Source organism: Nerophis ophidion, linkage group LG22, assembly GCF_033978795.1.
Source record: "Nerophis ophidion isolate RoL-2023_Sa linkage group LG22, RoL_Noph_v1.0, whole genome shotgun sequence".
Lineage (NCBI taxonomy): Eukaryota > Metazoa > Chordata > Actinopteri > Syngnathiformes > Syngnathidae > Nerophis > Nerophis ophidion.
In genome coordinates this window covers 9,728,506-9,742,819 of record NC_084632.1, presented here as the reverse complement: position 1 = coordinate 9,742,819, position 14,314 = coordinate 9,728,506, and the positions used below count along the sequence as shown (strand labels likewise).

Below are 14,314 nucleotides of genomic sequence, written 5' to 3'. Positions count from 1 at the left end.
TACATTCCACGGTTTATTATAAAGCAAGTATTTGATATCAGTTTTTAAAAAAAGCATTTTTAATTGCTACCATTGAAATCCACTAGATCAGGGGTCACCAACGTAAGGACCAGATCAGTCGCCCGCTGGCCTGTTCTAAAAATAGCTCAAATAGCAGCACTTACCAGTGAGCTACCTTTATTTTTTAAATTTTATTTTTTTACTAGCAGGCTGGTCTCGCTTTGCTCGACATTTTTAATTCTAAGAGAGACAAAACTCAAATAGAATTCGAAAATCCAAGAAAATATTTTAAAGACTTGGTCTTCACTTGTTTAAATAAATTCATTCATTTTTTTTACTTTGCTTCTTATAACTTTCAGAAAGACAATTTTAGAGAAAAATACAACCTTAAAAATGATTTTAGGATTTTTAAACACATATACCTTTCTACCTTTCAAATTCCTTCCTCTTCTTACCTGAAAAACTAAATAAATGTTCAAGTAAATTTATTTTTTTGTTTATTTATTGACAAATATACTTTTTAAAAAGTATTGTCTTATACTTTGCCTAAAATGACAATGCATCATAACCAGTAGCGGCTGGTGAATTGTCACAAAATACAACCAATAGTACATTAATGTTAAATCTTACTTGTGAAAAGTAATCCCCCGATTCCTATTTTCAACAGTCCGCACATTTGAGCAGGAAAATGTTGAACACCATCTTTGTTTTCTACCTGTCAACTGTCACTTTAGGCTGCTCGTCACCACTTCAAGATGGCGGCCCAATTTCTCGCGTCACAGCCGCCAATGCTGCGTCTACTTATAACACGTCTGTGTGTATGCTTCACTTCTATTGTCAAGCCGAAGAAGAGCATTTTTACTTGCTGCCATTGACGTCCACTAGATGGCGCCCGGGCTGACACCATGTATGTCTGCCTTCTATTGTGAAGCCGAAGAAGAGCATTGGCCAGCCGATGGCAACATGTCTGATTACGACAGCGTCCAGAAAAGTGCCCTGAAAATCAAAGGTGTCGGAGCCATTTCTTCTGGAAAAAAGTAAGTAAGATGCGTCCGTTGGTTGTTTAACTTGGATTGCAGGTGTGCTTGTTCCAGGCAGTCCTTTGCGTCACATTCAGCTGCTTGCCTTCACGCTAGCTACACAATAAGCTTCTAGAAGCTTCTTTGCCTTCCTAGTCCTACATACTGCACTTAAAACACAGAAAGGAAGTTATCATAAATAAATAAATACGTGCAAAGTGCAACAATATTTTCCTGTTTGCGTATGTAATTGAAACATATATTGCCAATATTTCGAAGTCCATCCATCTTCTTCCGCTTATCCGAGGTCGGGTCGCGAGGGCAGCAGCCTAAGCAGGGAAGCCCAGACTTCCCTCTCCCCAGCCACTTCGTCCAGCTCTTCCTGGAGGATCCCGAGGCGTTCCCAAGCTAGCCGGTGTTGTGCCGAATTCTGCAGAATTCGGCACAACACCGGGAGACATAGTCTTCCCAACGTGTCCTGGGTCTTCCCCTTGGCCTCCTACCGGTTGGACGTGCCCTTAACACCTCCCTAGGAAGGCGTTCGGGTGGCATCCTGACCAGATGCCCGAACCACCTCATCTGGCTCTTCGATGTAGAGGAGCATCGGCTTTACTTTGAGTTCCTCCCGGATGACAGAGCTTCTCACCCTATCTTTAAGGCAGTGGTTCTCAAATGGGGGTACGCGTACCCCTAGGGGTACTTGAAGGTATGCCAAGGGGTATGTGATATATTTTTTAAATATTCTAAAAATAGCAACAATTCAAAAATCCTTTATAAATATATTTATTGAATAAAACTTCAACAAAATATGAATGTAAGTTCATAAACTGTGAAAAGAAATGCAACAATGCAATATTCAGTGTTGACAGCTAGATTTTTTGGTGGACATTTTCCATAAATATTGATGTTAAAGATTTCTTTATTTGTGTAGAAATGTTTAGAATTAAGTTCATGAATCCAGATGGATTTCTATTACAATCCCCAAAGAGCGCAATTTAAGTTGATGATTACTTCTATGTGTAGAAATCTTAAAGGCCTACTGAAACCCACTACTACCGACCACGCAGTCTGATAGTTTATATATCAATGATGAAATATTAACATTGCAACACATGCCAATACGGACTTTTTAGTTTACTGAATTGCAATTTTAAATTTCCCGCGAAGTGTCCTGTTGAAAACGTCGCAGAATGCTGATGTGTACGCGTGACGTCACGGACTGTTAGGAAATAGTCGTCTGCTTTAAACGCATAATTACACAGTATTTTGGACATCTGTGTTGCTGAATCTTTTGCAATTTGTTCAATTAATAATGGAGAAGTCAAAGTAGAAAGATGGAGTTGGGAAGCTTTAGCCTTTAGCCACACAAACACACGGTGATTCCTTGTTTAAAATTCCCGGAGGTGAAACTTTACTATGGATCAGAGGGGTCAAACGAACATGGATCCAGACTACTTGTCAACTAGCAGTTTATGGTGAGAAAATTGTGGTAAAAAGTCGCCACTTACCAGAGATCAGCTGAGCTTGTGCCGTCCGTACAGCTGCTGTCGACTTCCATCAGACACTGGCGTCAACACACCCGTGGATACACCCTTCCGACTATCAGGTAATATTAAACTCACTAAAACACTAGCAACACAATAGAAAGATAAGGGATTCCGCAGAATTATCCTAATAAATGTGTCTAAAGGCCTCAGTCTGCACCCCCACTCCAGGGCCTAGGCTAAGACCGATTTTTATTTTATTTTATTTTAATCTTTTATTCCCCCCCCCCCCCCCCCCCCCCACCTGTATGTCATCTGTTTTTATAAGGAGCGCTGGAAGCCGGCAGACCCGTCAGCGATCCTGTTCTGTCTCCCTGTAATGTTTGTCTGATCTTCAATCAATCAATCAATGTTTATTTATATAGCCCCAAATCACAAATGTCTCAAAGGACTGCACAAATCATTACGACTACAACATCCTCGGAAGAACCCACAAAAGGGCAAGGAAAACTCACACCCAATGGGCAGGGAAAATTCACATTCAGTGGGACGCCAGCGACAATGCTGACTATGAGAAACCTTGGAGAGGACCTCAGATGTGGGCAACCCCCCCCCTCTAGGGGACCGAAAGCAATGGATGTCGAGCGGGTCCAACATGATACTGTGAAAGTTCAATCCATAGTGGCTCCAAGACAGCAGCGAGAGTCCCGTCCACAGGAAACCATCTGAAGCGGATTAGCAGCGTAGAGATGTCCCCAACCGATACAGGCGAGCGGTCCATCCTGGGTCCCGACGAGCGGTCCATCCTGGGTCTCGACTCTGGACAGTCAGTACTTCATCCATGGTCATCGGACCGGACCCCCTCCACAAGGGAGGGGGGGACATAGGAGAAAGAAAAGAAGCGGCAGATCAACTGGTCTAAAAAGGAGGTCTATTTAAAGGCTAGAGTATACAAATGAGTTTTAAGATGAGACTTAAATGCTTCTACTGAGGTAGCATCTCGAACTGTTACCGGGAGGGCATTCCAGAGTACTGGAGCCCGAACGGAAAACGCTCTATAGCCCGCAGACTTTTTTTGAGCTCTAGGAATCACTAATAAGCCGGAGTCTTTTGAACGCAGATTTCTTGCCGGGACATACGGTACAATACAATCGGCAAGATAGGCTGGAGCTAGACCGTGTAGTATTTTATACGTAAGTAATAAAACCTTAAAGTCACATCTTAAGTGCACAGGAAGCCAGTGCAGGTGAGCCAGTACAGGCGTAATATGATCAAACTTTCTTGTTCTTGTCAAAAGTCTAGCAGCCGCATTTTGTACCAACTGTAATCTTTTAATGCTAGACATGGGGAGACCCGAAAATAATACGTTACAGTAATCGAGACGAGACGTAACAAACGCATGGATAATGATCTCGGCGTCTTTAGTGGACAAAATGGAGCGAATTTTAGCGATATTACGGAGATGAAAGAAGGCCGTTTTAGTAACGCTTTTAATGTGTGACTCAAAGGAAAGAGTTGGGTCGAAGATAATACCCAGATTTTTTACAGAGTCACCTTGTTTTATTATTTGGTTGTCAAATGTTAAAGTTGTATTATTAAATAGAGGTCGGTGTCTAGCAGGACCGATAATCAGCATTTCCGTTTTTTTGGCATTAAGTTGCAAAAAGTTAGCGGACATCCATTGTTTAATTTCATTAAGACACGCTTCCAACTGACTACAGTCCGGCGTGTTGGTCAGCTTTAGGGGCATGTAAAGTTGGGTGTCATCAGCATAACAGTGAAAGCTAATACCGTATTTGCGTATGACGTCACCTAGCGGCAGCATGTAGATGCTGAAGAGTACAGGGCCAAGGACCGAACCCTGGGGAACTCCACACGTTACCTTAACATAGTCCGAGGTCACACTGTTATAGGAGACGCACTGCATCCTATCAGTAAGATAAGAGTTAAACCATGACAGGGCTGAGTCTGACATACCAATTCGTATTTTGATACGCTCTAATAAAATATTATGATCGACGGTATCGAAAGCAGCGCTAAGATCGAGGAGCAGCAACATAGATGACGCATCAGAGTCCATCGTTAGCAATAGATCATTAGTCAGTTTTGCGAGGGCTGTCTCAGTCGAGTGATTTGCCCTGAAACCGGATTGAAAGGTTTCACATAGATTGTTAAACGCTAAGTGCTCATTTAGCTGCTCCGCAACAATTTTTTCGAGGATTTTCGAAATAAAGGGAAGGTGAGACACCGGTCGGTAGTTTACCATGAGGTCAGGATCGAGGTTAGGTCTTTTAAGGAGAGGATGAATAACCGCTTTTTTGAATGCAACGGGAACAGTGCCCGAGGAAAGTGATAAGTTTATAATATTTAGCACTGATGGACCTAATAATACAAAAAGCTCCTTGATAAGTTTCCCAGGAAGTGGGTCAAGTAAACATGTTGTTTGTTTTATTCCATTTACACGTTGTAACAATCCTTCTAATGTTATTTCATCAAAACGAGAGAAACTATTTTGGATATTTGCAGTATCCGCCGTATATACAATCGTATCTGTGTTACTATAACCCCGTTGTAGCTGGGACGCATTGTCTTTAATCTCCTTTCTAATAAGTTCAATTTTCTTATTAAAGAACTTCATAAAGTCATCTGCCGAATGGGTGGAGCTACTGGAAGGAGTCCCTTGTTGGGTTAGCGATGCTACAGTACTAAACAAAAATTTTGGATCGTTTTTATTAATGCGGATGAGATTTGAGTAATAATTAGTTTTAGCTAAGGTAAGCATGCGTTTATAAGTTATTAAACTATCACTCCATGCTTGATGGTGCACCTCAAGTTTAGTCGTGCGCCATTTGCGTTCCAGCTTTCTACATAATAATTTCTGAGCTCTAGTTTCTAAAGTAAACCATGGCGTACGCCTTTTTGGAGCCTTTTTTAACTTCAGCGGTGCTATACTATCAATGGTTTCGCGCAGGGCGTTGTTAAAGTTGTTAGTGAGGTTATCAATAGAGCCCACATACTTTGGGAACGGTGCCATTACCGAGGGCAGTAGGTCCGCAAGAGTCGTCGTTGTGGCAGCATTAATGTTGCGGCTGCTATAGCAGTTATTATTCTTATTAGCTTGCCGAACATGAGTCTGAACTTCGAATTTTATAAGGTAATGATCGGACATTACTTTAGTATACGGGAGTATCATAACTTTGGAGACGGTGATACCTCTGACAAGCACTAGGTCTATCGTATTGCCGCTGCGATGCGTCGGTTCATTTATTATTTGTGTAAGACCACAGCTATCAATTATAGTCTGGAGCGCCACGCACGGTGGGTCCAATGGGGTATTCATATGGATATTAAAGTCCCCCATTATAATTATATTATCGGCGTGCGTCACTAGATCAGCAACAAACTCTGAGAATTCACTAATAAAGTCCGAATAGGGCCCTGGGGGGCGGTAGATAACGGCCAGGCACAGAGGCAGAGGTGTGGCAGACTTCATAGAAAGCACCTCAAACGATTTATATTTATTATTTAAGTTAGGACTAAAGTTAAAGTTTTCGTTGTATATTAGTGCGACACCCCCTCCCCTTTTGAGGTGACGGGCAATATGCGCATTCGTATAGTTAGGAGGGGATGCCTCATTTATCGCAAAAAAGTCGTCTGGTTTAAGCCAGGTTTCGCTAAGACCGATGACGTTAAGGTTGTTGTCTCTAATGACCTCATTGACTAATAACGTTTTGGGAGACAAAGATCTGATGTTTAGAAAGCCCATATTATAGGTAGTGGGCTGTTTTAAGGAGTTGTTGATTAAATTATCCGTCGTAGCAATATTAATAATGTTACGTTTATTATGCGCAGTGTACTTAAAATAATTACGACCATATCTAGGAATTGATATGACGGGAATTTTCAGATTATCTACTTGGCGCTGCGATAAACTGAACGCATCATAATTTGCCACCTCAGTAGAGCGCATGTCTAACTCTGACGTAGTCATAGACACAGTAGAAAAAACATTTTGTGAGTTGTGTATTATTCTCCGAAAATTGCTATGTGTACAGGGATCATCCAGCCTGGCGCTGGCTAGTTCTAACTTAACTGACTCCATACCCAGGCTAGCAGGCTCTGTAATTGCCTGTGACCGGGCTTGCTCTAGTGCAGTTAGTCAAATGTGGCTCAATGCGAAGTCTATGTTCCGAGACAAGAGGATAGCGCCTTCCTGGTTAGGGTGAAGGCCGTCTCTCCTCAGCAAGCCAGGTTTGCCCCAGAAAGAGGGCCAATTATCAATAAACGTAAATCCCTGTTGTCTGCAGAAGCTATCCAGCCACTTGTTAAGAGAGACTAATCTGCTATATCTCTCATCATTGCCTCTCCCAGGCAGGGGGCCAGAGACAATTACTCGATGCCTGGACATCTTTCTGGCGAGATTACAAGCCCTGGCTATGTTTCTCTTTGTAATCTCTGATTGTCTCATCCTAACGTCATTGGAGCCAACGTGTATTACTATATTCGCATAACTAGTGGTGCGGTTAGCCTGCCGTACGTGTTTACTAGACCTGTTGCGAGTTAGCTCCCTAAGATTAGCTTCAATGTCAGGTGCTCTGCCCCCGGGAATACACTTAATTGTGGCTGGTTTGCTAAGCTTTATGTTTCGGGTGATGGAGTCCCCTATAACTAAAGTGTGGTGCCCGGTAGACTGGGGTGTAGGACTAGCTAAAGCGCTAAATCTATTATGCGTCTCAACCGGTACACCGTAGCTTGTAGGCCGATTAGGGCTGCTACAAGCTGGGCTAGTTAGCTCGCTACAGCTAACGCTAGCAGATGTGTCCGCAACATCTAAAGTTACGAAATTACACTGCTCTAACTGGCGGACACGGCTCTCTAGCAAAGCCAACCTATCCATGAGTAAAGTGCACGAAGCGCAGGAAGCCATACTCACAGAAACTTTCCGTCGCCGAGTGGGGTGCCAGCTGTCTTCGGGAAGTGGTGGTCACGGTGGCGGGGGAGAAGCTTCCTTCAGACCGGCGCTGCCTTTCTCCGCTAGCCTCGTTAGCTTAGCAGCTAGCTAGCTGAGGGCGGAGTGGTGAGACAGAGATCGGGTGATTTGCAAGTTAAATGGAACTATTAAATATGTTCGATAAGTTGTAAATAAAGCTGCAAAACAGTTAAAATCACACAGATAGAACGATACTTAGCTTTTTTGCAACAAGAGCAGTCAGCGAGCAGTCATTCACGTTGACCCGGATTGAATCTTGAATGGGATTGTGCTGACGGAATAAAGTACTATCTAATCTAATCTGTCTAATCTAATCTAAAAACATCTGAATGCGTCCCAATGCAATCACGATTTTTTTTAACTTGATTTTTTTTAACTTGATTTTTTTTTTTTTTTTCTAGTCTGTCGCTATCAATATCCTTAAACACGAATCTTTCATCCTCGCTCAAATTAATAGGGAAATTGTTGTTTTCTCGGTCCGAATAGCTCTTTTTGTTGGAAGCTCCCATTAAAAACGATGTGAGGAGCCATCAACGGGTGACGTCATCGTCTGCTACTTCCAATAAAGGCAGGGCTTTTCTGTTAGCGACCAAAAGTTACGAACTTTAACGTCGATGTTCTCTACTAAATCCTTTCAGCAAAAATATGGCAATATCGCGAAATGATCAAGTATGACACATAGAATGGACCTGCTATCCCCGTTTAAATAAGAAAATCTCATTTCAGTAGGCCTTTTATTTATAATTGAATCATTTGATTATTTTTCAACACGTTTTTAGTTATTTTTACTTTTTTTTTTCCAAATAGTTCACGAAAGACCACTACAAATTAGCAATATTTGGTACTGTTATACAATTTAATAAATCAGAAACTGATGACATAGTGCTGTATTTTACTTCTTAATCTCCTTTTTCCAACCAAAAATGCTTTGCTCTGATTAGGGGGTACTTGAATTTAAAAACTCTTGAACATTTTTTTAATTAAGTAAAATAGTAAGTAAAATACAGCACTATGTCATCGATTTCTGATTCATTAAATTGTATAACAGTGCAAAATATTGCTCATTTGTTGTGGTCTTTCTTGAAATACTTGGAAAAAAAGATATAAAAATGACTAAAAACTTGTTGAAAAATAAACAATAGATTCAATTATAAATAAAGATTTCTACACATAGAAGTAATCTTCAACTTAAAGTGCCCTCTTTGGGGATTGTAATAGAGATCCAGCTAGATTCATGAACTTAATTCTAAAGATTTCTTCACAAAATAATTCTTTAACATCAATATTTATGGAACATGTCCACAAAACAATCCAGCTGTCAACACTGAATATTGCATTGTTGTATTTTTCTAGTTGTTGTATTTCTTTTCACAGTTTATGAACTAACATTCATATTTTGTTGAAGTATTATTCAATAAATATATTTATAAAGGATTTTTGAAAATCTCACGTACCCTTTGGCATACCTTCAAGTACCCCCAGGGGTACGCGTACCCCATTTGAGAACCACTGCTCTAAGGGATAGCCCCGCCCCCCGCGGAGGAAACTCATTTTGGCCGCTTGTACCCGTGATCTTGTCCTTTCGGTCATGACCCAAAGCTCATGACCATAGGTGAGGATGGGAACGTATATCGACCGGTAAATTGAGAGCTTTGCCTTCCGGCTCAGCTCCTTCTTCACCACAACGGATCGATACAACGTCCGCATTACTGAAGACGCCGCACCGATCCGCCTGTCGATCTCACGATCCACTCTTCCCCCACTCGTGAACAGAACTCCTAGGTACTTGAACTCCTCCACTTGGGGCAGGGTCTCCTCCCCAAACTGGAGGTGGCACTCCATCCTTTTCCGGGCGAGAACCATGGACTCGGACTTGGAGGTGCTGATTCTCATTCCGGTGGCTTCACATTCTGCTGTGAACCGATCCAGTGAGAGCTGAAGATCCCGGCCAGATGAAGCCATCAGGACCACATCATCTGCAAAAAGCAGAGACCTAATCCTGCGGTCACCAAACCAGAACCCCTCAACGCCTTGACTGCGCCTAGAAATTCTGTCCATAAAAGTTATGAACAGAATCGGTGACAAAGGACAGCCTTGGCGGGGTCCAACCCTCACTGGAAACGTGTTCGACTTACTGCCGGCAATGCGGACCAAGCTCTGACTTTGATAATAATATTTCGAAGTATCGGTACCAAAAGACATTTTGATACTTCTCAAAATAAAACAAATGACAAACAGTTTTATTAGTGGCCTTATTTTAACAGAAAATATTTTTGATACATTAAACATAGTTTCCTACTGCAATCATTTAAGATTTTTTGGCATTATAGTGCATGTCTTTGGAAGTGGGAGGAAGACGGAGTACCCGGAGGGAACCCACGCATTCACGGGGAGAACATGCAAACTCCACACAGAAAGATCCCTAGCCTCGATTTGAACCGAGGACTGCAGGAACTTCGTATTGTGACGCAGACGCACTAACCCCTCTGCCACCGTGAAGCCCACTTCCAAAGACATGCACCTGGGCATAGGTTGATTGGCAACACTAAATTGGCCCTGGTGTGTGAATGTGAGTGTGAATGTTGTCTATCTGTGTTGGCCCTGCGATGAAGTGGTGACTTGTCCAGGGTGTACCCCGCCTTCCGCCCGATTGTAGCTGAGATAGGCGCCAGCGCCCCCCGCAACCCCAAAAGGGAATAAGCGGTAGAAAATGGATGGATGGATGGATAGATGGCATTATAGTGGACATACTGGACAACTTGTCTTGTAGTAGTAAGTATGGCTTACAAAAGCTCCCTATTTTGGCTGGATTATTTTCTCAACATAATGAGGGACAAACAGTAAAAATTTATTATTCATCTACTTGTTCATTCACTGTTAATATCTGCTTACTTTGTGTTTTAACATGTTCTACCTAACCTTCTGTTAAAATGTATTAAGCACTTATCTGATACTTTACATATGTTTTGAGTGTCACTACAAATTTTGGTATCGATCCGATACAAAATATTTTTTGATAATAAAAAATATTGTAATAGTTGCAGTATCGGTGGGGGAACGTGTGTTCGTGCATGTGCCTCACAATACCAAGTTCCTGGGTTCGATGCCGGGCTCGGGATCTTTTTGTGGGGAGTTTGCATGTCCTCCCCGTGACTGCGTGGGTTCCCTCCGGGTACTCCGGCTTCCTCCCACCTCCAGAGACATGCACCTGGGGATAGGCCCCTCCCACCTCTGAAGACATGCACCTTTGAACAAGTTGATTGGCAACACTAAATTTGTCCTAGTTTGGCGTGTGTGTGTATTTCACCCGTGTATTAGTGTAATATCATTATCATGATTTGCATGCATGGTGGCACAGAAATAGGCTGCAGCGAGAGTATAACTACAACATTTTATGTAGGAAAAAAACACACTTATATCAATTCGAGTCACTTATTCAACAGTTGCTGCGATGAGGTGGCAACTTGTCCAGGGTGTACCCCGCCTTCCGCCCGATTGTAGCTGAGATAGGCACCAGCGTCCCCCGCAACCCAAAGGGGAATAAGCGGTAGAAATGGATGGATGGATATTCAACAGTTGTGAATGAATACACAAGCAATAAAAATTGGACATGAGTAAATCATGTTTATACAATTTTATTGACTAAATAGGAGCTTGAGCCTTTTTTAATTTGCATATTTCAGGATTTGTGTAGTCACCAGTAAAATGTGCCATTCCACAGGAAGAAAAAGAAGGAGAAGGAGAGCAAGCATCGCATGGAGCAGATGGTGAGCGGTCAGAACGAGGAGGAGGGCAAGGCCACAAAGGCCTACATGGACAAAAGGACACCAGCTCAGATCGCCTTTGACAAGATGCAAGAAAAGAGGGTGTGTATCCGAACTCAACCTATGATGAATACGTTTTTAAACAAGATTTAATAACAATAATAAATGATAGGAAATTGGATAAAGGACAAGTGTTTTGGGGCTGATCCGGCTCTTTTCTACCGCGTTACCTTACGTTTATGCTACAAGCCTTAACGTGTGTGTTAGCACTTAGCAAAGACCCCATTTCTTTCATTCCGCTATAGAAGGCTGGAAAACTTGCGGGCGGATTTCAATCAGACCTGCAGAAAATGGAACAAGTGATTACATTTTGGGGCTGATATGGATCGCCGTCTGGATTCAGGACTTTTTTTTTTAAACTATTGGGGGAAAAAGGCCTGGCGGAGGTCTGCGCTCTAGGAGTACTTGTTGTCATTGTGGTCCAAACGTACACAGAATTAATCACAGCAGCTCAAATGTCAAGTGGCAACACAAACATGAAAAAAAAGAAAGAAAAAACACACTCAAATGGAAGAAAAAAATCCTCAATTATAAGCCATTCTTGTTATGTCCATGCATAAGGAAATGTGCAAGCAATGGATATATTTTTGTTGCTGCTTTGGTCCAAAAAAGGGAGGAGTTAAGTTGTTGATCACATTGATAGCATGTACAACTTTTAATTGTGCTCACTGTGTTTTTCCTCCATCCATCCATCCATTTTCTACCGCTAATTCCCTTTTTGTGGTCGCGGGGGGCGCTGGCGCCTATCTCAGCTACAGTCGGGCGGAAGGCAGGGTGTGTTTTTCCTGCTGTGTTAAAAGTTGTGTACAAGTGCTAGTTGTGTGGTAGTACAAACCCCATTTCCATATGAGTTGGGAAATTGTGTTAGATGTAAATATAAATGGAATACAATGATTTGCAAATCCTTTTCAACCCATATTCAATTGAATGCACTCCAAAGACAAGTTATTTGATGTTCAAACTCATAAACTTGATTTTTTTTTGCAAATAATAATTAACTTAGAATTTAATGGCTGCAACACGTGACAAAGTAGTTGGGAAAGGGCATGTTCACCACTGTGTTACATCACCTTTTCTTTTAATAACACTCAATAAACATTTGGGAATTGAGGAAACTAATTGTTGAAGCTTTGAAAGTGGAATTCTCTCCCATTCTTGTTTTATGTAGAGCTTCAGTCGTTCAACAGTCCGGGATCTCCGCTGTCGTATTTTACGCTTCATAATGCACCACACATTTTCGATGGGAGACAGGTCTGGACTGCAGGCGGGCCAGGGAAGTGCCCGCACTCTTTTTTTTTTTACGAGGCCACGCTGTTGTAACCCTTGTCTTGCTGAATTAAGCAGGGGCGTCCATGAAAACGTTGCTTGGATGACAACATATGTTGCTCCAAAACCTGTATGGACCTTTCAGCATTAATGGTGCCTTCACAGTGGTGTAAGTTACCCATGCCTTGGGCACTAATACACCCCCATACCATCATACATGCCGGCTTTTGAACTTTGCGCCTATAACAATCCAAATGAGTATTTTCCTCTTTGTTCTGGAGGACACCACAACCTTTGTTTCCAAATATAATTTGAAATGTGTACTCGTCAGACCACAGAACACTTTTCCACTCAGCATCAGTCCATCTTAGGTGAGCTCTGGCCCAGCCAAGCCGGCGGCGTTTCAGGATATTGTTGATAAATGGGTTTGGCTTTGCATTGTACAGTTTTAACTTGCACTTACAGATGTAGCGACCAACTGTAGTTACTGACAGTGGTTTTATGAAGTGTTCCTGAGCCCATGTGGTAATATCCTTTACACACTGTCTGTTTTTGATGCAGTACCGCCTGAGGGATCAAATGTCTGTAATCATAGCTTACGTGTAGTGATTTCTCCAGATTCCTTGAACTTTTTGATGATTTTACAGACCGTAGATGGTAAAATCCCTAAATTCCTTGCAATAGCTCGTTGAGAAATGTTGTTCTAAAACTGTTTGACAATTTGCTTACAAAGTGGTGACCCTCGCCCCATCCTTGTTTGTGAATTACTTAGCATTTCATGGAAGCTGCTTTTATACCCAATTATGGCACCCACCTGTTCCCAATTATTCTGCACACCTGTGGGATGTTCCATATAAGTGTTTGATGAGCATTCCTCAACTTTATCAGTATTTGTTGCCACCTTTCCCAAATTTGTCACGTGTTGCTGGTCTCATTCTAAAGTTAATGATTATTTGCAAAAAAAAAATGTTTATCAGTTTGAACATCAAATATGTTGTCTTTGTAGCATATTCAACTGAATATGGGTTGAAAATGATTTGCAAATCATTGGATTCTGTTTATATTTACATCTAACACAATTTCCCAAGTCATATGGAAGCGGGGTTTGTAGAACATTTGCAACAATCCCTCACACTTCCTTGTCTTCTTTCTCCACAGCAAATGGAGAGGATTTTAAACAAAGCGTCCAAGACACACAAGCACAGAGTGGAAGTATGCCGTCACAGATTTCAAACCACTCGCTCATCAAACATGTTTGTGTATGCAGAAAGGCAGCGACAGCACTGACTAACTTGCCCTTTTCTTTTTTCTGCAGGACTTTAATCGCCACCTGGACAACCTGACAGAGCATTACGATATTCCTAAAGTCAGCTGGACCAAATAAGTCTTGGTTTTGTTTTGTGCTTGTTTAATGTATTTACCAGGATAAGTGGCCTACTAGGTCAGTGTATGTTTTGGTCATTGAATTTTGTTTTACTTAAGTGGGAATTGAAAAATAAAAAGCGATTGGTTTATTTGAATTTCATTTTGAAATACAAAAAAATAATACCAGTGAAAAACAAAGGGTGATTTTTCATTTTACAGTGTCAGAAATGCAGGATATGACACCGCATTATTCTTTTCGGGTCAGTCCGCGGTCATGTCTTTAAATGGCAACACAACAAAAACATCGGTTTTTGGTCTTTTTTATTTTGTTTTGCTGAAATGTGACGTTTTTAAAGTTTTCAGATA

General features: G+C 41.7%; 1 protein-coding gene across 1 annotated transcript; it reads left to right on the top strand.

Annotated features, from left to right (window-relative positions):
• Positions 1–870: 870 nt before the first annotated feature.
• Positions 871–14,097, top strand: LOC133540542 (protein FAM32A-like). The gene is made up of 4 exons (XM_061883221.1): positions 871–1,037; positions 11,215–11,359; positions 13,742–13,795; positions 13,899–14,097. Exons 1-4 carry the CDS (start codon positions 886–888, stop codon positions 13,965–13,967), a joined length of 420 nt encoding a protein of 139 aa, XP_061739205.1. The 5' UTR covers positions 871–885; the 3' UTR covers positions 13,968–14,097.
• Positions 14,098–14,314: the final 217 nt, after the last annotated feature.